This window comes from Cornus florida, unplaced genomic scaffold (genome assembly GCF_030987335.1).
Source record: "Cornus florida cultivar Cherokee Brave unplaced genomic scaffold, ASM3098733v1 CherokeeBrave_3.0.0_Hap2_Chr09, whole genome shotgun sequence".
NCBI classification, from domain to species: Eukaryota; Viridiplantae; Streptophyta; class Magnoliopsida; order Cornales; family Cornaceae; genus Cornus; species Cornus florida.
In genome coordinates, this window is record NW_026775579.1 from 88,063,788 (window position 1) to 88,088,883 (window position 25,096).

The 25,096-nt window shown below is 33.6% G+C and overlaps 3 protein-coding genes and 1 pseudogene across 6 annotated transcripts; 2 read left to right on the forward strand and 2 right to left on the reverse strand.

Moving 5' to 3' along the window:
• Window positions 1-509: 509 nt before the first annotated feature.
• Window positions 510-7,057, forward strand: LOC132274932 (uncharacterized RNA-binding protein C1827.05c). 4 transcript variants are annotated; one of them, XM_059776298.1, is made up of 9 exons: window positions 510-665; window positions 1,188-1,290; window positions 1,399-1,513; window positions 1,651-1,706; window positions 2,853-2,900; window positions 2,984-3,081; window positions 4,717-4,786; window positions 4,945-5,055; window positions 6,562-7,057. In XM_059776298.1, the coding sequence occupies exons 2-9, from the start codon at window positions 1,192-1,194 to the stop codon at window positions 6,607-6,609; spliced, it is 645 nt and encodes a 214-aa protein (XP_059632281.1). In that variant the 5' UTR covers window positions 510-665; window positions 1,188-1,191; the 3' UTR covers window positions 6,610-7,057. The 4 variants fall into 4 exon arrangements, with proteins under 4 accessions (XP_059632281.1, XP_059632282.1, XP_059632284.1 ...); XM_059776299.1 differs by having other exon boundaries at window positions 545-665; window positions 1,166-1,290; XM_059776301.1 differs by lacking the exon at window positions 510-665 and adding an exon at window positions 684-940.
• Window positions 7,058-9,760: 2,703 nt separating this feature from the next.
• Window positions 9,761-14,352, forward strand: LOC132274931 (probable folate-biopterin transporter 8, chloroplastic). The gene is made up of 2 exons (XM_059776297.1): window positions 9,761-10,598; window positions 12,207-14,352. The coding sequence occupies exons 1-2, from the start codon at window positions 10,163-10,165 to the stop codon at window positions 13,361-13,363; spliced, it is 1,593 nt and encodes a 530-aa protein (XP_059632280.1). The 5' UTR covers window positions 9,761-10,162; the 3' UTR covers window positions 13,364-14,352.
• Window positions 14,353-15,262: 910 nt separating this feature from the next.
• On the reverse strand, window positions 15,263-16,262 carry LOC132273104 (MYB-like transcription factor EOBI; annotated as a pseudogene).
• Window positions 16,263-21,314: 5,052 nt separating this feature from the next.
• Window positions 21,315-22,673, reverse strand: LOC132274934 (membrane protein PM19L). The gene is made up of 3 exons (XM_059776302.1): window positions 22,440-22,673; window positions 21,959-22,136; window positions 21,315-21,851 (listed from the first exon to the last, which is right to left on the reverse strand). Exons 1-3 carry the CDS (start codon window positions 22,564-22,566, stop codon window positions 21,617-21,619), a joined length of 540 nt encoding a protein of 179 aa, XP_059632285.1. The 5' UTR covers window positions 22,567-22,673; the 3' UTR covers window positions 21,315-21,616.
• Between the last annotated feature and the right edge of the window lie 2,423 nt (window positions 22,674-25,096).

Consider the following 25,096-nt stretch of genomic DNA (forward strand, 5'->3'; position numbering starts at 1 on the left):
ACTATGATACAAAACACTTTAATTTTGTTTTTCTTATATAATTGTACTACTTAAACATACATAAGTTTTCTTTTAAATTTGTCTGATATATACATATTAATTGAAGTTAGTTTAAAAACAAGTATACTGAATGAATGAAGTTGAATTAATTGTTTTTTTCTATTTCAATTATATGTCGACGATTTAATGCTGAGCAGGAACCATTATAAATGAAATAAATAAATAAAAATTTATTTTTATTATTTTGTTTAAAACAATGCCGTATATCTTATAGAATTATAAATGAAATAAACTAAAATAAATTTTTTTCTTTTTTTTTTGACTTGCACCTGAACTTACTTGGGCAGAGCCCCTTCGAAACCCACTCCAGGCTACAAATTGGGATGCTATCGACGGTCCATACCTAGGCTAAAATTAAAATTTTGTTTTTATTATTTTATTCAAAACAATATATCTCAAGTGTTTTGAAAAAAAAAAAAAAAAAGTGTTTTGAACAAAATAATAATAAACTAAGTCACTGGGGGGCAAAAAGGACCAAGCTCCATTACAAGAATCTTAGGAGAGGGGAAAAAACGAAAACAATAAGCTTTGTATTGGGGAATCACAAACCCTAATCTCATTCCTCCTCGTCGGCGCACCTTCTCTGATTCTCCTTCAACACTCGGGTATGATTATCCCAATCACACACTCTCTTTCTCTCTTTCTCTCACTCCATCTCCTCTGACTCGCTTTGTTTCATTTTTCTTCTCTCATCACGAACCCACTTTCTCTCACCTCCTGCTCAAATAGTGTGCCAACCTAGGGATTAGTTTTTGGTCGTTCGTGAGGCTATGGTAGGTCAAGGGAACCATTGTTACTTCCAAAATCAAGAGGGTTTTTCAGTTTTGTTCATATTTCAATAGGGTTTAAGAGAACAGAGTGTCGAAGCAACAATTTATGTGTACTCCTTTCTCTGTTCTAACTCTTCACCTTTTTTTTTTTATTTGTTTTCGTCTTTCTCAGCCAACTAAATAGAAAGTACCAATGCAAAGTCGTGTACAGTTGCAGTAGAAGTTTTGATGTGAATTGAGTTGCTTGATTTTTTTTTTTTTTTTGTTTATATCTCATTGTATATTTATTTATTTATTTTTAACTTTTTTTTTGGGTTTATATATAATTATAACAGGGTATTATATTTGTTTTGTTAGTGAGATGGGGTCCAAAGCAAAGAAAGCTATCCAGAAGAAACTGAAGAAGAATTCATCCAAAATGTTGGCTTCAAGTCGTAAAGATGAAGCTGCTGATTTCTTGGTATGCTCATTGATTTTCTGTAATTCTCAACTTTCCTTATTTTTATTTAATGGTCTGTTTTTATCTATTCAATTTCTCATTCTGATTTAATATTCATCTCTTTAATAGCCCTTAGAGGGCGGTCCTGGCCACAAACTTCCAGAAAGCAACACACATGGGAATACTGCTACAGTCTTGTACATTGGTCGAATTCCACATGGCTTCTTTGAGAATGAAATGGAAGGTGTGATTCAGCTTTTACTTACACTATATATAGTTCCACAACACGCACATATGAATGCAGATATATATAGATATATGTACACACACTCACATAAAAATGTCAATGAAGTGAGAGCAAAACTTTAAATTTTTTTGCAGGTTTTTTTAAACAATTTGGTGCGATCAAAAGACTTAGACTGGCAAGGAATAGGAAGGTTGGGGGCTTTACTCGTTTATTTTATCTTTTACTTTAATTAAAATGAAGTTATATTTCAGTGATTATCGAATTTCAATTCTTGTTTGCTTAACCATGATAGTTGGATTATCATTTAGAGAACGGAATTTTTGTCTTAGCGTTATCAAAGATTTACTTGATAAAACTTAATAACCTTTATAAACTTAGTGGTTGGAAGAGGTTATACTATTAAAAAAAGAAAAGAAATTGTTTTCATGCATTATATATGTTCGTTCTGCTGAAATGTGCTGCCGTTAATTATAAGTCTGGGTTAGCTGAATATCCTTGTACGCATATAGTTGTTACCACAGATGTAAACATGCACCGATAGACACACATTACATCAGTTTGGTGCAAGTTGAATTTTTTAATGAAATGTTCGAAGTTGCAAAAACTGAGGTAGTTTAGGATGAAAGAGAAGATCCGCTCATGCTTTGAATGATTAGACTATACTGTTCTCCAATACGTTCAAGAGTCAAGGCAGAGAAGATTAGGTTTCTCGCTTACCTTTTGTTTTGGAGTTAATGGAGTGAACTTTGGTGAAGTTTCGATTTTGTATATATATGTAATGTCTATGCTATGTGTTCAAATATTCTGCTTACAGATTGTTCATCTTAACACTGGTACTTTATGCTATCTACATCTCCATATTTTTTTATTGCTAAACAAAAAATAAAGAATACGATTTTTTAGTGTATAATTTGGAAATGCAAAAGTCAAAGGAGATGCATGTTATTTTTTTTTTCAGTAAGGAAATCGTGGAAAAGATTTACAGTTGTAGACTAGTAGGTTGTATGTCTTGTTAGACGAATATCTTGATACAATATGTAAGCATTCGCTCTATGTTACGAAAAGATACAGAGCTTCCATGTCATTTGATCAATGTGTTTGTAACAGCTCATTTATCTCTAAAATTGTTCAATAAAGAATGAAAAAATCTATTTAGCATTTTACGTTTATAGTAAGAGTGGTGTTACAGAAGCAGTGAGATCTGGATAACATTAACTTTGGGGGTTCACTAAATTTGTTTTGTCTGAAGCACTGGCATTCCTATTATATCATTGGGTTTTTATACTTTAATTTCCTTAACTGATTTCAACTGTTCCTTTGAACTGATGTTTTACAGACAGGAAAATCCAAGCATTTTGGCTTCATCGAATTTGAGTCTCCCGAGGTGGTGTTTGTGTTGACAGAATTTTTGGCTGAATGCTTGTTCTTCAATATGTTTGTCTTAACTTCACTTTCTGATAAGTGCAGGTGGCAAAGATTGTAGCAGATTGTATGCATAATTATCTGTTGTTTGAGCATTTGTTGCAAGTTTATCTTATTCCTCCGGATCGTGTTCATCCAAAATTGTAAGAAATTATTATAACTTGTTTATGTAGTTTTATGTAACATATCTTATTATGTGCTTTCGTTTCTTGGTGTTTCCTTAAAAGCAATTAAAAATTTCATCTTAATTTCCGTCATTTGGTTATAGCTGAGCCCAAGTAGTTGGGAAAAGGCTTTGTTGCATTGAGTTCCATTATGTGGTTCTTTGTAAATTGCGCCAGAAAATATCTACTAATTTTTGATGTTGCAAATTTGGCAATTGACACACATCTGAATATGGTATAAGATTGACCATCACCACCTCCCCCTCCTTTTGGACTAAATTGCCTGTCTACAAAGTTGCGCAAGGAATTTTATCCATAAAATTCTGTTAAAGTGGTGATGGTGGGTGCCCAAGTAAAAAGAAATTGAAAAATCATACATACGGAGGAGAGGGCTACTTGGACCAACACCCTGTATGGCAAAGTGCTGGTGACTCTTAATTGGGAAAAAAATGTTTTCCCCAAATAGGTTGGTTTAGGTTATAAATTGTCACCCTAATTGAAAGGAAATTGCAACACTATGTCTTTACTTTAAAGCTCTGTTTGGTTCGTGTAAAATTTTGTAGCAGTATTGCAAGAAAGTCTTGTAAGAGAAGGATAATTAGTGTCCCGGTTATCGAAGAAGAGAAGGATAATTAGTGTCCTATTTGTTGTTTGATGTACTAGAGGAGTTAATCAGAAAACACATTGCTCCTTTTTTGGGTGCAGAGAATACAGATTTAAGTCATTTAATGCTGCGTATTGGTTGATATATTTAAACATCCAACATGAACAAATAAGAGTACATCTAGCATTTGCTGTATGGTGTGCAGTTGTTTAATTATGATTACTGTTGTTTATCAAAATATAGCTTTTTCTTATTTAGGTGAAGAATAATGTGAACTGTGACAAATTTATTTTTTAACGTATGCTCAAAATATAGATTAAAATAAATTAACAAGCTACCATTATATAATGATAACAATAGTACAAAGATTGTACCATTGTTTTCTAATATCCTAAATCCTTGAAATGATAATAAAGATTAAGAAAGAAGAAAAAGGGAAAAAAAAGGAAAAGCCTAACATGTTTGAAACTGGACTGCCTACCACAAATACTCCCAAATGTGAATCTTTGATGAGATGAGTGTCATATTAATAGAGAAATCTGGGAACCCAGAGAAATATCTTTTCAGCAACAGAAGTGACTTTCCCTGTGGGCTAAGTTAGAATTCCAGTAATCATCTTCTAAACGCAGCACATACTTCTGTGGCTCTTCTATGATAATTTCTGGAAAACTTGATTTGTAATTGAAAACAGCGCTTGATTTCTTTAATTTTTTTCATTATTATTATTTTTTATTTTTGAGGTTGATCTAGTAGTGAAGGGCCGATCCTTGATGACATCAATCTCTGCATAAATTGTCGAACTCGATCAGATTCTGATAATTATTGAAGTGTAATGTAGCTCAGTAATCGTGTTTATTTTACTAAAAATTCTTCAAGAGAAATATGTAACTGAAACTAAAGCCAGCCTTTCTATATATGTGGAAAATGGTGGTTGTTATGATGTTCCCTGTCTTTTAATTTAGATGTTATGTCTTTAACTAGTTGCTGATAGTTCTATTCTCTAATTTTAGGTGGAAAGGTGTTAACCGTTGGTACAAGCCCTTGGATTGGGTCCGTATTGAGCGTAAGCAACATGACAAGGTATGTAAGAATGAATATAGAATTATACCTCTGGCTGATAATTATTTTGATGCTTATGAAACAGATTGGAAAGCGAAAATGACAAAAAGGGCCTTTTGAGTTATATATGGTTGTTATTTTTAAAGTAATGATGTCACTGATACGTGATGATTATTCAGGAGAGAACATTGGAAGGGCACAAGAAGTTGGTGAAAGGAATCATGAAACGGGACCAGAAAAGGAGAAAGAAGATTGAGGATGCTGGTATTGATTATGAGTGCCCAGAAATTGTAAGGATTTCTATTCTTTTCTTTTTCCTTTTTTTTTTAAATTAAAAAAAGAAAACTACAAAAACGAAAAAATTGGTAAAAAACCTAGCATTCAAGACAGTGTTTGCGTAAACATTAGTCATTCTGGGCAGTCTTTGCCTTTCTGTTTATGTGAAATTTGGATGTATTTTACCCACATTATGAGAAAAAGGCATGTATAGGTTAGTGATTTTGGAATTCTCCTTAAGAGCGCAATATTGTTACAGTAACTACTAACAGTAGTGAAGCAGTAAGAATTTGAAGCTAAAAGTAATTTGTCCTAGTTGAGGTTTTCAAAGCCAAACTGTTGATCAACCTTTAAATAAGATGTCCTTGATCTAATGGTTCAATGTTGGGTCAATGGGTTGAATCGTGACAGTGGCATATGTCATTAATAAATTTAAGAGCTGCTTGACCTGCTTGCCTTTTGAAAATACAATAGAAGTGAAAATTCAAGCTGCATTATGTATTGCACAGGCTCGGATCATGCACCAAGAATTAATGAACGATTTATCCTTCCAAGTACTTATATACAGAGGGAAAATATTTTTTCTTCCTTTTGTTGAATAAGAATATCGTGTACCAATCTGATCAACGAGTAAGAAAGGAGTTGGAGAAATTCTATAAATTTGAAAGAGAAGACAGAGAGAGAATGTTGGCCTAGGATAAGCAATGGAAGATCTTAATTTGTTCTTAGACCAGTAGCAAGTTTCTATTTCAGTTGGCATATATACAAATATGAATAAATAGTATAATACACACATTGAGGAAGGGAGGGGGAGAGAATTGGTGAACCTTGGGCTTGTTAAGGATTAGGGGGAAGACTGTATGTTGAAGAATGGGAGGAAAACCCTGTAGAGTGAGACGTGGCTATTTCATGTTTTAGTGCATAAAACCAAGGCAGTTATGCGAGACCATGACTTCATTGCTTTGTTCTGATGATACTGAAGAAATAAAACGGCTCTTTGGAGGGAATAATTTGTGTTCTGACTGGACCAAAAGTTTGACAGATTGATTTTTCAATTAGTTGAACTGGCCACTCCAGTCTGTTTTTCAGAGTATAGGTCTCTCTGGAATATCGAGTAGCATGTGATTATGTGACTCATCTGAGCCATCCAGATTATCCATCATAACTTTTAAATGACAGTCTAACTACTCTTTAATAAAGGGAAGATGTCTATATCTGAAATTTTGTCCGTCTCGTGAAAATATTGCATTCAGTTTGACGACTTTTTGATGAATACAATTTGTTTCGACTTTGCTTGAATCATATCTACGCTGATTGATTCAAGTTGGTTTAATTTGTATTTTTGTTCAATTAATGTACTTGGTATGTGATGTTGTATAACATCTTATTAAATATGATGTACTTGCTGTTTTTAGTGTCCCTGTCACCTCCTTTCCTCAAGGGCTTCACTTAATTTTGTGTTTTAATTGTCAGGAAAATTTTTATTTGGCTCCTTATTTATTTGTTTGGTTCTGTTGCAGGTGGGCAACCAGCCCGCGCCGAAGAAGATTAGGTTTGACGAAGACTAGGATGTCGTGGGACAGAAGAAGTACAATTTCAGTTACTTTTCCTTTTACTTCCGTTTCAACTGCACTGTTGTCATTCTCTCCAAAATACAATACATGAGACAACCGACAGGCTTAATACGGTTTCCAAATTTTCCCCGTCAGGTTTATATAGACATTGGAAAGACATGAGAAGCAGAAAAATATTATGAAGGTTGTAATATTTTTGTAGCTTATTCTATTATGTTCATATATTAGCTTTGGTTATGTTCGTAGTTGCCAACAAATGAAAAGGGCTAGACCAGGAAGAGACTTGCCTGAAGAATTGCCAATGGTCTGCCACAGATCAGTATTCTCATCCGTGCTGTATGTTATCTCCAACAATTAAAATTTGATATGTTTAGTTGCTGGACAACTATAATTTTTTATTTATTTTTTATCTAAAGCACCAAGGGTTGCATTTTGACAACTATTTTCACGTTGGTACCTATGTTTGCTCAAGTTCGAGAAGGTTTTAATAATATTATGAGATAATTTCATTGACATTCCTGAAGTTTGGTCAAATATCAGTCTAAAATATCTTTCGAAAATAACTATCACTTAGGTCCAAAATGACTTTTCTGTCAATGACACCGTTAAAAAATACGAAAAGACAATTTTACCCTTATTTTTTTTAATACTTTTAAAATGACTACTTTGCCCTCTCACTTACCCTCTTATCTCTCTTATCTGAACCTTTATACGAACAAAAACCAAACAACCGATTCTTGCTTCCTAGAACAAATTGACCCCATCGGACCACAATCAGGACAAACCTCCAAACACTCGGAGTTCACCATCTCCGCCATCGACCCAGCTGTCGCCGTCCATAGACGGACCATCCACGGCCAAGACCCCCACCGGCCGACTCCGCCTTCATCATCCGAGACCTCCACCACAGGCCTCATCTAGCAGAGCTGACCGAGGCCGAAACCGCAGTCCAGTCCATCGCGCCATCCTCACCGCCGCAAGCTCACCGCCGCGTGTTCAGCCGACACCAACTTTGGCCCCTACAAATTTGACGATGGTATCATTACCTTCTTTTGCAGGGGTGTTGAACTGGGGAATGCTTTTGTTCCTAAATCAACAGCTAAATTTCAATCCACCAAGAGGTTCAACGTTGCTATAAACCTATCATCAACTAGCTTACCAACCAAAATTAGGAAGTGATTTCTATTCTGGAATTTTGCTGTTGAGCTGCACATCAAGATTGACCGGAAAGGTGGAGCTAATGCTAGTGATGAAGAAGAAGAAAGCTATCAATATGAATTGCACCATGGAAGTTAATATCGCAAGCCAGTAGCTCTAGAATTTGGAATGCAAATGATGTGATTTTACGTAAGTGTTAGGATTTTAAATCTTCGGAAAATATGTACTCTGTTTGTAAGGGGGGATAGTATATTCTGAGACTATATAGCCCCCTTTTCCAATTCTTTATGTTGTCCTATTCTTATTTGGATTCGTATTTAAATTTATTCTATTAGTTTACTGCTTAATATTAGTATTTCGATGTGTTAGTAGCGTATTTCATAAAAGAATTATCTCACTGCCACATATTGCTAACAGAGTTTCAAACAAATCATTAAGAATAAATATGTATATATATTGACCCAATTGCAGAGGTCGATTCGGGTTTTGACGGAACAGAAAGAGACGGAGGCGAGACGACTTTTGGGCTGCGGCGGCCGGATTGACCGTTGAAAAGGGTTTTGGAGAGACGGTTAGTGAGGTCGGAGAGGGTGGTTTAGTGCTCAGCCACCACGATTTGGCTGTCGCTGCCGCTGCCGCTGCCGCTGTCTCTTGTGCCGACATCCTCGTCGGCGTTGATGGTGGTGTTGTGCTTGTGTGTGTGTGTGTGTATATATAGGAGTATATATATATATATATGTCTGTGTGTGTATATATAAGAGTATATATATGTCTCTGTGTGTGTATATAGGAGTCAATTTGTTTTTTGTCAATTTGTTTGATGAAGATGACAAGGGCTTGAAGGTCTCATTTCCTTGGTTAAGTTTGTCAATTTGTCTTTTAAGAGGTCATATTGTAAAAAAATGAGGGTCAAACCAAAGTCAAAAGGTTAGAAGATCTTTTTACATATAAAAAGTGATCTGACATACTTGTCAATTAACTTTTGAGGTGTGAGTGAAAAAAGGAGTAAACGTTTGTAACGTGAGTGATAGTTATTTTTGAAAAATATTTTAGATTGATATTTGACCAAACTTTGGGGGTGAGTGAAATTATCCCTAATATTATTAGGGAATCATCTATATACTGAACGAATTGAGAAAATTGAGGAAACAATGCATTTTAAGTGAAAAATGGTTCTTTCTACAATCTAGCACTAGAGCTGTTTTATGGTGATGGACTGCAAATTGGACATGCAGGATCATTCTTCTAATTGGACCACCCTGTTCAGGACGGAGCTAATGTATGCCCGGTGACACGTGCATCTGCCTCGCTTAATATATACTAAATTTATATTTTTTTTACATGTATATATGAAATCATTCATATAATATTCCTTTAAAATTTTTATTTTTTAAAATTTTCTCTTAAATATTGTATTTCTTTTATTTTTTACTCTTTAAATTCTTTAATTTTCTTTTAAAAAAAGTCAAATTTTCTTTTTTGAATCAAATTTCAATTTTTTTTCCTTTTTAAATTTTTTGTTAATTATTTATCTTTCTTAAATTACTCTGATTGGTATATTATTTTGAGTAATTTTTTTTTCTTATCTCTTAATTTATAGCATTTATATTTATTGTGGCGATTATTATTAATTTTTTTTTGTTGTAATCGAACCACTCTCTCAACCCACTATTCGAACCTTGTTATAATCGTGATAAATTACGTTTACCCAGATCCAACCCATAATATAATGCTTATTTTCTTGAAAAAAATTATGAGAAAAAGGAATTGAATAACGAGAAGACGTGAGCGGTTGAGTTGCGAGCGACAGACGCCTGAGGGAGCAACTTGTATATGACAGTCTCCCACTTTATGGGACCTCAACGGCTCAGTTTTATCGTTGAAACTCACCCATGTTATAATCACATAACACAATCATCATTAGATTTGATCTTCATTTTTTTGTACCTGAACTAGGAAATTTCAAACATCTGGGCCTAATCGTTCATTGTCCTCACCTCCACGACCTATTGGCGCGTGTTCAACAACAATGGCTTCCTTGTTACTTAGTAGGGCCCTTTAAATCTCCCAAAAGAAAAACAACAAAAACCCAAACCTCAACATCGGTTTTGCTGGAATCCTCCCTCTCTATGTGTGTGTGTGTGTGTGTGTGTATATATATATAATATACACTAGTATTACATATACTTAGCCCTGTGACTCCTGTCCTACACACTTCTAGATCTATCTCTTCTCTCTATCTAATCTACCTCTTTCTCTACTCAACATCGTATACCATATTCTTTCTTGTTGTCTGAGGAATTGAGTGTCAAAAGGGTAAGTTAGTGTTCCATCTGATATTACTCTGTTTCTAATCCCTGTCGTCTTCTCCAAATCTGAAAACCCCCAAATGAACACAATGATTTACCCATTAGTTTCCAATAAAATCCCATCAATACCCACCAATCCAGCAATCAGAAAACCTCCACAAAGGCCATCTTTTTCACATTTCAGACCCATCCATTGCACACAATCTCACAACTCCAATAACACTGTTAGCATCAAGACAAAGAGGGTATATGAGGAGAGAGGAGGTTGTTCACAAGTGGGTAGTCAACAGATGTTGGCTTTGTGTGGATTTGGGTATGGGGTGCAAGGTTATAGGTGCTTTCCTTGGCTGGCTCTCAATTTCCACATGGCCCACAATCTAAACTTGCATCCATCAATGTTGCAGCTGGTCCAGCACTTTGGTAATCTTCCCATGGTGGCTAAGCCTCTCTATGGAATCTTGTCTGATGCCCTCTATATTGGAGGTGCTCATAGAATACCCTATATTTCTATTGGAGGTTTGTTAGCATCTCTTAGTACCACCTCTGTTTTTATTTTTTATTTTTAATGTATATATATATTTCAAAATTTAATCCTACCATATAAAACTTCCAATGACAAATGTTGTAGCTTAATGTGCTTCTTAGTTTTGTCATATTCTAGAATTGGTGGTAATTTTTTTTTTTTTTTCCTACTCAGCTTAATGTGCTTCTTAGTTTTCTCATATTCTAGAATTGGTGGTATTTTTTTTCATTTTTTAGTTTACTTCACTGAGTGTTAATGTTGCTGCTGTATTCTATGACGCTTTATTTACTTTGATAGCTCCAAATTGGTTATCCGCGTGCCCTTCCCCAGGGAGCCAGTGTATGCCCAGGGGTGCACTTGCCCCTGGCCTGCCCCGCTCACTATACATATAGAAATTTTTTTATATTTTATATGTGTATATATGGAATTTTTTATATAATGCCCCTCTAAAATTATTAGTTTTTAAAATCATATCTTATTTTTCTAGTTTTTTCCTAGTTTACTCTTCAAATTCCTTAAAAAAAGTTAAATTTTCCTTGTTAAATTAAATTTTAATTGTTTCCTTTTTAAGTTGTCATTTTTCTTACCTTTTTTTCCTTTTTCTTATTTTTTTTTTTCCCTTCTACTCCCTTAAATAAATTTTTTTCTTAACATTGTGCCCCCCTAAACTAAAATTCTGGCTCGCAACTGCCCTTGCCTTTTTGGTTTTATTTACTTTTTAATGTATTTATATTTCAAAATTTATACCTAAAATATAAACTTTCACCACAATTGTTGTAGCTTAATGTGCTTCTTAGCTTTTTCAAAATTTAGAATTGGTTTCATGTTGCTGCTGTTTTCTATGATGATTTTTACTTTGATAGCTTAAAAATTGGTTATCTACAAGCCCTTCCCTTTTGTTTCTTTCAATCTATATGATCTTCTATCAATGTTTCTGTTTCAATTTAAGGTTGACTTTATATGTTATATATTAATTTTCATGTTTGAAAGTTATTGCACATGGAAGTACTAAAATTAAGGTAGCTTGAAATTTTAGATTCCTTTTTTCATTAGAAAACGTCTGGCTAAATCTATGTATAAATAGTACTCTTAGTTGTAAAGATCAAGCAAAAACCTCAATCACAATGTTCAAGGAGGAATTTGTAACAAATAGTCGTTATAGTAAGTATATTGAACATAATCAAGTTGAGGAAGTCAATGTGCTATGCGATCGGAAAAGAATGGGAGATGGAATATACAATAGAGGCTAACATCTTATGGATATTTAAAATTCTAGATGCAATCTGTAATATTTATTGTCGAACTGAAAAATTTACAATATTCACTTTATTGTGGGCAATACTTCATTTATCATCTCATACTCAACGAAAGTATATTTAATTTTGATTGTAAACAATTTCTGAATTTACTAAAAACTAGCCTTCATTATGGATCGATTTTGAGGACTAAATCTGATGGACAAATGATAAGCTGAACCGTATACACGTTGTCAGGACAATGTCAAATTGATCATATGAGTTGTTGAAACTGGTATTTTTTGTTGGACTGTCGACTATTTGACCAATTGGATCAAAGTTACTAATAAATTCCATACTCTTTAGTCCTGCTGCAGGTTTTATCTTGGGGGTCTTTGGCATTGATCCCTGTTGCAGGAGAAGACCTTCCTACTCTAGTGGCATGTGTTCTTCTCACTAATCTTGGAGCATCAATTACAGAAGTTGCAAAGGATGCTCTTGTTGCAGAGTATGGCCAAAAGCACAAAATTATTGGCCTACAATCTTATGCATTTATGGCCTTAGCTGCCGGTGGAATCTTAGGAAACTTGCTCGGTGGATTTTTCTTACTAAAAACACAACAGCCGAAATCCATGCTTCTAATATTTGCAGCTTTACTTGCCGTTCAACTCATAATTTCCTCTGCCACAAGAGAGGATTCTCTTGGTTTACCACAACCATCAAATCACAATCTTGTGGGGAAACCGATCTCAGATACTATTGAAAAACAGTATTCTGAGCTTATGATGGCAATTAGTGAAGCGAGTATCGCCCGCCCTCTGATTTGGATTGTAGCTTCTATTGCCATGGTTCCAATTTTGTCTGGTTCTATGTTTTGCTACCAAACCCAATGCCTAAATCTTGATCCTTCAATCATTGGAATGTCACGAGTGACTGGCCAGTTGATGCTTCTATTTATGACTGTGCTCTATGACCGATTCAGGAGAATTATTCCTGTGTGGAAACTTATTGGCACGGTGCAGATTTTGTATGCTTCCTCCCTTCTTCTTGACCTCATCCTAGTAAAGCAGATTAATCTTAAACTGGGAATTCCAAATGAGGTGTTTGCCCTTTGTTTTTCGGGTGTAGCAGAAACTATTGCACAATTTAAACTCTTGCCATTCCAGGTGCTTTTCGCAAGTTTAGCTCCACCTGGTTGTGAAGGATCTCTCATTTCTTTCTTGGCTTCAGCATTATGTTTATCGTCAATAGCTAGTGGCTTTTTGGGTATTGGATTGTCTTCTTTTCTTGGAATAACGTCAAGCGATTACTCAAGTCTGCCTTTAGGGATTGTGATACAGTTTCTTGCAGCTTTGGTGCCACTGAGATGGATTTATAATGTGTCCATGTCAAAATCTGTTGCTGAAAAGGAGAAGAAGAGAGGTAGGAGTAAAAGAACTCGAAGAAACAGAAGAGTTGGAAGAGTGGTGTTTGGTTCAGTTTATGAATACCGACGAGGAAGAGAATCTGAGATGCAGTGGTGAAGAAGCTAATTCAATCCTCATATACTTGTAAGGAAAAGAAAGGAAGCATGAACTTGTGCACATCTCATTTTCCAGTCTTCGTACTATTTCAAACACAGTAATTCTTTGTCTACCACTACGATCACATTGGATCGTCTGATGTTGTCTTTGGACCTCTAAAGAAAGCAACTGTGCCATTCCGAATTTATCATGCCTCATTAGTGTAATTTTCAGTTGTTCTGAGTTTGGGCCTTTAGGACAATGGATGTGGCTCTCGACAAAGCTGATTGGAGAACTATTTACATGTTTCATCCCAAGTAGCTGGGCTAATTGAGGCTTCTTTTGATCGATTTGTGGGATTAAATGGGGTGCATTATTGGTCTCAGTGCTTCATTTGATTTGTAAGTTAGTGGATACAAAGCGGCTGCATTGCCCTCTAAATTTATTGTGAAGACCTCTCCATAAGAAGGATGATGATCAAAGAAATGTAAGTGCCAAGATGATCTTACCATTGTTCAAGGATGTCTAAGCATCAACTGCAGATTTGGATCAGAATTTCTTAGAGGTCTTCAAAAATTCAAGGTTTCAAGTACTTCTGTGTGTGTTGCAGTTGAATGAATGCAAGCAAGAGGACGTGTTATATGACACAAAAATCTTGAATCATTCTGAGAGCTGGCAACATAAATTCCAAGAGGGTACCTAAGACCAGAATAACTTCTTGAAGGATCCGCAATGACTCTGGCACAGCGTGGGATTGAGAATCTTCCATCCGATTTAGGTTCCCTTGTGGAGGGAGGGAAAAAAATGAAAGAAGAACTTTAATTTAATCGAAAGGCAAATATTAGCGGTAGCTTGTGCACGTGTTTATGCTTGTTTTACTCGTTTAGTTATTTCTAACTATATTGTATTTGTATATGTTTTCTCTGTTGTTGCTTTTGTCACTCTCTTTAGTACGCAGTTGTGATAGAATTTCTGTTAGGATTAGATTTTGTTTCTGATCTCAAAATAAGTGGCGTGATTTTTAAAATTAAACATTTATTTCGGGATACAGGAGCATTATTTTTATTATTATTATTATTTATTATTATTATTATTATTATTATTATTATTATTATTATTATTTTCTTAATATGAGTTTAATCTCGTGTTAATGAAAGGACAAATGAGTTTCTCTCAAACTCTCTCTCTCACACCTCGTAGGGTCATATCATAATTTTGTTAAAGTAATGATATCACAAATGAGTGCACTCAAAAATATGTTCCAATCATTTTAAAATTAGACTAAATATTTCCCTTGTTCGCCTACCTCAATTCTGAAATTTCTCCCCTTGAGTTTGGAAGTTGGTGTAACAATTAGAACTCATACCTATATAGACAATTATCCTATCTAATAAACGATTAGGATGCATTATAATCAATAGTTAATATTTAGTTTCTAGAATTCTCATCTAAACATATACATATTAACAAACTCTCATAACTCTCCTAAAATTTCTACCATCTACCAATTTTTACAAACTCTACATTGTCCTAGAATCCCTCTCTCTACAAAACTCCATACAAACTTATTATTTTTAGTCTCAATTCTGAAAATTTTCCCCTCTAGTTTTTTTTAAATAAAAAATAGCACTTTTATAATAGCTCTATTGATAACAGCACTTTACCATTACAGAAGTAACCTCAAACAAGTTCTAACTATGGTAGTGTATTGACAGTGTTGAGTTTGAAATTACCAGTGCTTTTTTTAAAAAAAAATTTCTCAGCTTCTGTCATTAAGTTTATATTACTCCGGATTATTGATAAGTGATGAACTAGATTTAAACACCAACTCCTGTTCCAATGCAAGTGTACAAGCTGATACTTGGGAACCTTTTGGTTCAAATAACTAGTAGTACAAGAATAAGAAGACGCTGATTAAGACTAACATGGGGCTGCTAAACTGTGAAGACTAGCTCTGCTTGTTGCGCAGGCCAGCTCAAATTGCCATGGATATCATCCAAGTTCCACAAACCATCCAATAAAATGTCCTCATGAGAGGCCTCAGGAACATATGCATAACCATTGAACATGGAACACAAGAAGCCATGTTCCTCAGCTGTGTTGGTATACATGGTATTATTGGTGACCATGTCTTGCCTCACTTGAGGCAGATATGACACTCTGTTGTCACTTCCATCAAGCAATGACATGACCCTTTTCATGTCCACTTGATCATTCTGCTGAATTTGTTCATAGTCTTTGGACTTCACATTGCTGTCTGAGGAAACTTTCGGCTTCTTCTTGAAATGAGTCCTCCAGAAGTTCTTGATCTCGTTATCTGTTCTTCCAGGCAAGCTTCGCGCAATTGTTGACCATCTGTATTTTTATTTTTTCAAATATGTTAAGATTAGTGATGGATGATTTGTGATTATGAGTATAATAATCTTGAAATATTTTATTGGAGAAGCTTGGTTGATTAGTACCTGTTTCCCCACCTAGCATGTAACTCTAGAATTATGGTCTCCTCATGAGGGGTTATTCGTCCCCTCTTAAGGTCTGGCCTCAAGTAATTCACCCACCTCAATCTGCAGCTTTTCCCATTTCTTTTCAATCCTGTATAGGCAATAAGAAAAAATTATATATTACCCCGAAAATAATCTAAAACCGACACACACGAGTAGACTGTTCAACTGAACAAATTTTATCGTGCCATTCTGCTCTATTTAAGACCATATCCATGACTTCTAGGGTTAGAAAACTGGAGGTTTTGGTTTTTAGGATGGTGAGATGAGTGTACCTGTAAGGCCAGCCACAGAGCTCCATCTTCCTTCACCATGCAATTCGACATGCTCAATAAGCAGCCTGTCTTCTTCAGCAGTCCAAGGGCCTTTCCTCCACTCTTCTTCTATGATTCCACAACCCAAATGCTCTGCCATCAACCCCAAACACGAGAGCAAAACACTATACTTCTTTTAGTTTGGTAGGTTGGTCTTCAATATCAAGTGACTTAAAAGGGGAAGTGTTTGTTTCATATTTATATTGGCACAAAGGCTTTACTTCAGCTCATCAGTCACTAACTACAATGTCCTTGTCAAATAATCTTTATCTTTTACCTGTTAAGTTACCAGGATGCCCTAATTCATTCATTGTTTTCAAGGGTGGAATAGTGTTTAATGCTCTCTGAATCAGATATGCTTTGCATTGTCATAGGCCCCTTTTGAGATATTTTCTAGAATTTTTATTTGGCAAAGGTTAGAGAGTTGGGAGTTAGTGGGGTTTGAGAGGAAGGGTATTCGATCCGAGGGTCATCCTCTTATCACTCTGGCAATACCGCCACACCTAAAACACAAATTATAACACAAATTATGATTAAATTCTTCAATTCCATGACTAGAAGTGACTCAGAGAAGGAATAAAAAAACATGGTCATGATTTGATTAGTAATATCCAATTTAGTCATGATACAAAGCTTAAACATTCAATAACTTCACTATTTTTAGGTGGCTGAAATCATTTACCGCTGATATCGTCGTGAAGTCATACTTATAAAATAGTCCGGTTAGTAATACCAATTCTTGTAAAATTTATGAGGGGCATTTGGAAAAGCTAAAATTTGCAAATGGCATTAGAGTACAAATATCCATACGGATCGAAGCAACTAGAATATAATCTGTTGATTGTTAAGACATGTTCATGGTACAAGTCTAGGATGTCTGCAAATGATATTTTATGTACGGATGTTGAAAAAAAAATGAAATCTTGGACAAGCATGCCTGTGAGATTTAGTGGTTCAATAGTAATAATAAAAAATAAAAAATAAAAAGCATTGAAGGTAAAAGATCTCTAATTCTTTGTGTGGTTCTGTTCTAGCACCTTTTTGGATTATTTTTATTTTTGGATGACTTTTCAAAGTAGATTAGGATAAAGTTTAGAGATGTTGTGGGGCAATAACATTTTTATAAAGTATATAATCTCTTTTGCTCTTTTGTTTTGCTTATGCTGAAGGGAAGTTAGAGAAATGCCAACTGGTTTCTAGAAACGTATGTAGCTTTTGACTTAAATATCTCAATACTAGCCAAATTTTTGGATTTGCAGTATCTTAATGAGTTAAATAATCATCAACTCTTTTGTTATGAAAAATAAAAAATGATAATAATAATAATAATCATCAACTCTGTTTCACTGTAATTGGATAGAGTACTCGGTTCATTATGCTTACATATTAATTATTGAGTTTTTGGTTGATCATTAATTGGGTGATACAAATATTCTTTTTGTTTTTAATTTTATTTAACTTTAGACTTTTCCATAGCTACTCAATAGCCACTAATCACTAAAACATTCTAAAGCATCATATGAATTTCGATGGGTTCTTTGGCATTGTTCCTTAATGATGTCCTTGTGATGACCTCACCCTATGCCTGCATGTTCAGCTAATTGCAAGCTAATTCCAAACTCAGCCAGGCCAAGCCATATATATATATATATATGGGATAATTACATTTACCTTCCCTATATATTGCTGAAATAACAAAAACCTCTACTGTATTTTCAACATAATTACATTTACCTCCCTTGTATTATGTTCTTTTATTATTTTTTTTAAAAAATGTATATGTTTGTTTACGGACAAAGTAACATTTTTAAGCCTAAGAGGGAAGGTGGAGAGGTAAGTGTAATTATCTCTATTTTAAAACATCCACTTGCTACTTGAATTCTTAACCTTTATATTTTAAAAGGTAAGAAATACCACTTATGTTTAACATTTCAATAGGTTGTTATATAGTTTAAATTATATTTAATATTTAAATCCGTCTCATCAGATGACCTTCATTTGTCACTTTTTGGTGCAACAACTGTTGCAATTTTAATTATCAAGATAATAGGATAATCACTTTTATTTTAAAATTTTAAACTATTAAGTGGGTGAAATTTTAATTTTTAAATCTTTGTCGGGAAGTAGTTTGATTAGGTAGGCAAAACGAATATTATTATATCCAAAGAAATCTAAATGCTGAACATTAAACATGGTTTGAAATGCAAGTTCGTCTTTGACTCGAGGTCTTGTGGTTTTGGATATTGTAATCAAGGTGGGTAAAAAGCAAAATGAATAATTATACTAATTAAGATAAAAAAGATTAAACCGTACGCAATTTAATTCCAACCAATTGCGATTCAGGTCAAATTAATCCTCATTTATGTTCCTAATGATCAATTAAATATGGGAAAAAATGCTCGGTAATTGAATTTATTCGGAACATCTTTTACATTAAAGAAATGTTAAAGATAATTCCTTTTACTTTATTTTTATATAGATGCAAAGAAAATGGTTAAAAAAATTTGTCGGAAATTATAAAATTCAAAGTATTTTAAGGAGCTTTAATTACGTCTTCTTCGCCTACTAAGAAACTAACTTATCACTAATCGGCTTTCCCTTGTTCCAAATTAATCTTGATCATGCTCACTAACATCATTTGGGGAGCAAATGTTTTGGCTAATGAACCCAATTACAAGTGTTTTTTTCTACTTTTCCCGTAATATGTAAAAGAAGTCATTCATATGTTTTAAGAATCCAACTAATGTTTTAAGAATCCAACTAATTTGATGCCTTTGATGTGTGTGTGTGTGTGTGTGTGTGTGTGTGTGTGTGTGGGGGGGGGGGGGGGGGAACTTTTAGAAATGCCAAAACCGCATAAAAATAAATAAAGTTTGACCGAATCTTAGTTGAGTGTTTTCTCATCGTTTCACACGAGAGAATGTGTGATTTCTTGCCTCAATCTTCTTCATCATCTTTGTCTTATCTCGCAAAAAAAAGATCGGCTATATAAATTCTCTTTCTCCACTAGGAGTGTGAACCTAACTAAAGACCAGATGTTCGTCATCTAACTTAAACTGATTGTTTAGTCAAAACAAAATCTTTAGGTCATAGGGCAAAATGTTAGCTTAAGGCATCCATGTTACGTTTAGGTGGGTTTAGCAATGAGTATCCTCAGCTATCCCATTCATCAAGGCAAAATGCAGTTTTCAATTTCATTTTTCTCACTTTTTTGTAAGAGAAATTATTAATTACATGATCCAGGACTATATGGCTCTGGTCAAAGATGGACCAGAACACTGGGCTAGGGCAAAAATGAAAAAATAAAAAAAATCAGACCCCATGCATATAGGTAATTAAAAAAATAAATTAAATTAACACATTTAATTACATGTCATCTTCTAATAATTTTTACATTTATATGGCTCATACATTAATATATTTATAGCATGAATTACACACTTCAAATAAAAGGGTAGGTCGGGCTGTGTTGCACTGCCACTACGGACCCGGATTAGTTCTGTACTTTGACCATATCTTCTTCCAAAAGAATCACAAAAGAGGTCTTAAAGGCCTCAAACTTTAAGGGATAGAATAATAAAAATGTACTTTTATTTTGCACTTATCATTGAATCAATTGACCCACAAGTTCAATAAAAAAAAAAAAAAATCAATGCTTTTTTTTAACCAGATTTTAGTTTTATTAAAGACAAACTTTTTGACCGGGTCAACGAGTCAACACATTATCTTCAACCCTCTCATTCTAGTAATCTGATAATCTCTCTCTCTCTCTCCCAATAACATCCTTTGGGTAGGCACGAATTAATTGTCATCAACACCAAAAAAATCTTTTTAAGTGCTTGTTACTGTAATACTAAGCATTAATTTGATTCCTTTCTCTGTCCCACTTTTCTCATTTTGTAGGAAAAAAAAAAAAAAAAAAAATTAGTTACTGAGCCTACACCACTACGAATAATGACCTGTTATCTTGGAAATTTCGAATTTCAAACGAAGCTTGCATTCATTAAGGAATTTTTAGGTTTCGATTGAAGCTTGCATTCATGTCTGTGATTAATATTTGCTCAGCTACGATTGATCCCATTTCGATAATGATGAACACAAATTGCTTCTTAAAAATAATAATAATAAAATAGTAAACTCTTCAGTGTTTGCTAAAATCACAGTTCTTGTGAGGATGCAAATGGTTATTCTTCAGTTTTTGCTAAAAGTCAGAGTTTAACAAACGTATCACTCATAAATGCCAACCTCAAAACCATAGTTTTAACTCATTTACCACTCATGCCAAACCAGTTTTTGTTGTACAAATACAAGTTAGACCTCCATTCATTGAAAGCATTCTAAACTATTAACTCCTATTATAAATAAATTTCCTCCTTTACCAACTTTAGTTTATAAAATTTAACACTCTTATTTGTGATGTCCAACTTTAGTTTATAAAATTTAACACTCTTATTTGTGATGTCATTGTCGATATCTTATTTAAAAATTTTAAAATATCATTGAAATGCTTAAAGGAAGGTACGTGTAATTATTTTAAATAAAAATATAACTATTCTAAATAAATAAAAATTTAAAAATATATATTCGGAAGGTACATGTAACTATTTCAAATAAAAAAAAAATTATAAAACTTCCATTACTTTAACTATTTCAAAAAAAAAAAAAAAGGGTATATTATAAAACTTCCATTACTTTTAAATTTTGAATCTAAGCAAATTTTGATAATGGTATCTAACCTGTTAATTATAACCATAAATTTAACTTTATTATTTAATATTAAATTTAAAATTATTTTTAAAATTACAAAAATACCTTCTAAAATTAAAAAATTATATTTAAAAAAGATGGATAAGAGTTTTAGAAAGAGAGGGTGAATAAAAAAATTAAAAGATATTTTTTTAATTTAAAAAAATAATTTTTAATTTATAATTTAACATTAAATAGTAAAATTAAATTTATCCCAATTAACACGAATACTGTGTGATTACTTTTTAAAAGGTTTTCTAAAAAGACTTTATGATCGATCAAAATTTGATGAAAATAGTGAGATTTTATAAATTTAACCCTAAAAAAAATGCAGAGGAAAAAAATTAAAAAAACGTGTCATTTCTAGAGAGAGTTGCCACTTGTCACATTAATAGAGTAGGAGAGGCCACGTTCAAAAGTATTGAGTAGAAATTTCTTAAACACAAGATAAAAATTAATTAACATGAGAGAGCTACTGCTACAACATTCTTGTACATGTTAAAAAAGAGCCATTACAAATTTACAACACCCGTGACATATAGAACAGTCCGCCTTCCACCATTATTTACACAACACACAACACAAGATGTTTGACATAACAGGCTGCACTGGAACACCAACACCAACACCATAAGAGTCCAAAGTTCCAGAAAAAAAAAACCCTAAAATTAACCGTGAAAATGGCCACACACACATTAAACACGCACTAGTTATTAAACCACCCTAGACCCCGTGACACCACCACCACCCTTGGGCGCCGGATCAGCCCCGGTAGGGACGCCGTAGTCGGGGTCTCTGTAGCCGGGACCGTACCTGCTGCCAAACATACCAGCATGAACCAAAATGAGGTAGAACAATTGGGTGACCGTCAGAATTATTATAAATGCTTCCAAAACCTTTAGCCTCCACCCTCTGTACCCTCCTAGACTTATCTCCTTGCATGCCAACCTGCATATATACGTAGCACAATTTATGTAAAATTAGTCACTTAAAATTTACTCCATAATTAGTTCTTAATTAAATTGAAAAAAATTAGTAATTTACATAATACATACCCAAAAGCTAGTGCAGTTGCGGCCCAAGCTGCCAATCCTGTTGCTCCTGCTGCTGCCAGACTATCATTCCTCCAAATCCTAATATGGTAGCCCCCTGCAAATTTCGATACGATTCCGAGGACTGCGGCAAGTATGGAGAAGATCAAGAAGAACATAGTCGCACCATTCCCTCCAAAACCTACAAATCAATATTTTTGTCACATTCTTTTTAATCCGGGCAAAAAAAATCACCACCCATGTATCACATACTCTCTTCACTAAAACTTACCGAAAGAAAGTATTACTGAACTATAACCCTTCCCACCAAACTAACTAATAGTGAGTAAAAACAAAGGTATATTACAAACAAAAATACTATTAATTTTGGCAAGGTGTACATGCACAAAAAGAAACCAACATGCAAATAATGTTAATTTTCCCACATATATATAGAGAGAGAGAGAGAGAGAGAGAGAATGGGGGTTTAATTATTAGAACTTACTAGGATGGTATGTTTGGCCATTAATGAACCTGTTAAGACACCAACTAGCAAAACCCAACACAATTAAATACATGATCAAGTTGAGAAACAGCAATGGAGCTGCTACGTTCCTCCCCAAAGTGGCCATCCTTCTTTTCTCTTCCTTCAAACCCACAAATCCAACACAAATGACAAACCCTAGCCTTCACTTTCTTTTCTTTATTTTCTTGCCTTTCTTCTTTTTATGTTCTAGAATTTGGTAAGAAAAACAGCAAAGGATGTGAAGCTATATAGAGTAGCTAAAACCTAGACATATGATACGTGTCATGCTTGTTTGCTATAACTGTACTCTAAAGCTTACAGGTGGAGGGACACTTGTCAACTTTTCTTCACACTTAAGATGAAGTGCTGTACTTTGGATTCTGTATATTACCATACATGAACGGTGCCTATATATCCAAAAGAATGTATTTTGTATTTCTATAGTATTCCTTTCAGATTTGTCTGCCTTAGTGGGACCACAAACATCATTGGTTAATAAAACATCTGAATTAGAATCGAGGGTTCATCTGATTCATTGTGATATACATCGAATGGTGAGAATTGATGGCTGAAAATTTTCATCATAGTGGTTATACATATTATGATTTGTGTGATTATAGTATTTTGTAATATATACCGTGGGTAACTCTGACTTGAAGGGAAGTTTTCACCACTTTTTTCTTTTTTAAGATTATGTATTCAGAAACACCATTTGTATAAAATATACATGGTCATTATATTTGTATAAAATATATACGATCATATATAACATGTAATTTAAAATTATTAGTATTTTACACGATTAAAATATTTCTTTTGTCTTCTCTTTCTAATTCTATTAATGAATAAATTTTATATTAAATAAATTTATAAAAATTATGTGGGATCTCGGGCATGACTCATGACGGATTGTTATTAACAAATTTACAAATATATATATACACAACCGTTAGAAATATTTTAAGATAGACCTTTAGGTTAGGTGTGTTAACTTAACTTTCATGAACTCTTATGTTTTATTGTTATATAAAAATAATTTTAATTAAATATATATATATATATATATATATATATATATATATATTGGTCATATAAATCTTTACATTTGGCCACGTCAACATTGATTATTGTTAACGGAAAACAAGTTTACTCTAAAAAGATGCTTTGTATTGAGTAATAAGTCAAAATAAAAAGACTCGGATCCTTCCTCTTACAAATTTATGTTCCGTCCATCGAAATTGTGCTTAGGTACACATGGTATATGCAACATAAGTAATATAAAAAATTGTAACACACACAACACTGATTACATTGAAATGCTGGTGTTGGCTATCAACTGTTCTATTGATTTTATTTGGTTTTGTTTGGATTCAAACATGGTACAGGGATATGTCTTGCCATTTGGATATTCTGATTTTTATTTATGATATTCACTTATTTACCGAAAAAAAAAATCCCATTTTTATGCACTTTTGATTTGAGGAGAGCTAGCAACGGGACTAACGAGAGGCTCCTGATTCAAGAAGCAAATGGTAAGCAATGTAATGATGATTTTGATGACGTGTAAGCATAGGCGAATTAGAAATTGTCATAGACTAATATTTTTTTGGGTGAGTTAATAGTAATAATATATATTTATTTTTTTTGGTTGGACTAAAATTAAGTACAGCAAAAAAAAAATAATTATTTTTTTGGTGGGCTCAGAATCCGCGGGAAAGCCTCAATTAAAAAACAAAAAAGTGCAATTCAATTAGATCTTCTCCCATATTTCAACCCACTAAATAGAAATGCATAATTTATGTACAGAAAGTTGATGTTTGGGCTAGTGAAAACATGGGCCGTGGTCTTATTTTATATGAGTAAAAGGCAATGGTAAGCAATATAATAATGATTTACGGTACGTGTATGGGCGGGCCTCTTATCAAAGAGTCCATTTCATTGTACTGTCTCAACGTCGAGGGTAAATTACATTGGCCACATCTCTACTTGAGCGAAATTATTACTGTGTATTATTATTATTATTTTGAAAGGTATTACTGAGTATTATTATTTTTATGAATTATGGCAGCAAAATACTTATTTAATTAAAACGTATTTTCCCAAAAAGTTACTTTAAATTTGAATATAATATAATATAACTTTTGCTAATATTATCTGAATGACAAAAATGTCTCCAAACCAGTTTATTCATATTTGAATTCCCTTTAGTCTATTATTGGTGTAGGTTTTTTTATAACTCTTATTTAATACTGTCCCCACAACTTTATTCTCTTAGGCTATGTTTGGTAGGGTGGGTTTGAAGGGGAAAGATAACATTAGTTATAAGGGAAAGATAATTGAATGATAATTTTAACCCCGTGTTGTGTTTGGTTGATTAGTGAAAGAAAAGAAAGAAAATGAAAGGATAATAATTATGCTTGGGAAAAGAAAGGGAATATAAGTATTTATGTAAATTTACTATTATACCCTTTTATATTATAAAAAATAAAGTTATGGGCCTTATAATTTATAGGCCCATGGATGATGGGCCACCAGAATAACAAATATATTTTTAGGGCAAATAATTTCAGCCTTCGCCTCTATCTCTATTCTCGTTCTCAACTCTGAACTTGCCTTCTCTCCCACACTCTCTCTTT

Excerpts from the sequence above, each read along its gene's own strand:
- LOC132274932 (XM_059776298.1), top strand. The coding sequence starts at position 1,192 with ATGGGGTCCAAAGCAAAGAAAGCTATCCAGAAGAAACTGAAGAAGAAT. Across the intron at positions 1,514-1,650 it reads CTTTGAGAATGAAATGGAAG|GTTTTTTTAAACAATTTGGT; the intron begins GTGTGATTCAGC and ends ATTTTTTTGCAG. Across the intron at positions 4,787-4,944 it reads AGCGTAAGCAACATGACAAG|GAGAGAACATTGGAAGGGCA; the intron begins GTATGTAAGAAT and ends ATGATTATTCAG.
- LOC132274931 (XM_059776297.1), top strand. The coding sequence starts at position 10,163 with ATGAACACAATGATTTACCCATTAGTTTCCAATAAAATCCCATCAATA. Across the intron at positions 10,599-12,206 it reads ACCCTATATTTCTATTGGAG|TCCTGCTGCAGGTTTTATCT; the intron begins GTTTGTTAGCAT and ends CATACTCTTTAG.
- LOC132274934 (XM_059776302.1), bottom strand. The coding sequence starts at position 22,566 with ATGGCCACTTTGGGGAGGAACGTAGCAGCTCCATTGCTGTTTCTCAAC. Across the intron at positions 22,137-22,439 it reads TGGCCAAACATACCATCCTA|GTTTTGGAGGGAATGGTGCG; the intron begins GTAAGTTCTAAT and ends ATTGATTTGTAG. Across the intron at positions 21,852-21,958 it reads GCAACTGCACTAGCTTTTGG|GTTGGCATGCAAGGAGATAA; the intron begins GTATGTATTATG and ends GTATATATGCAG.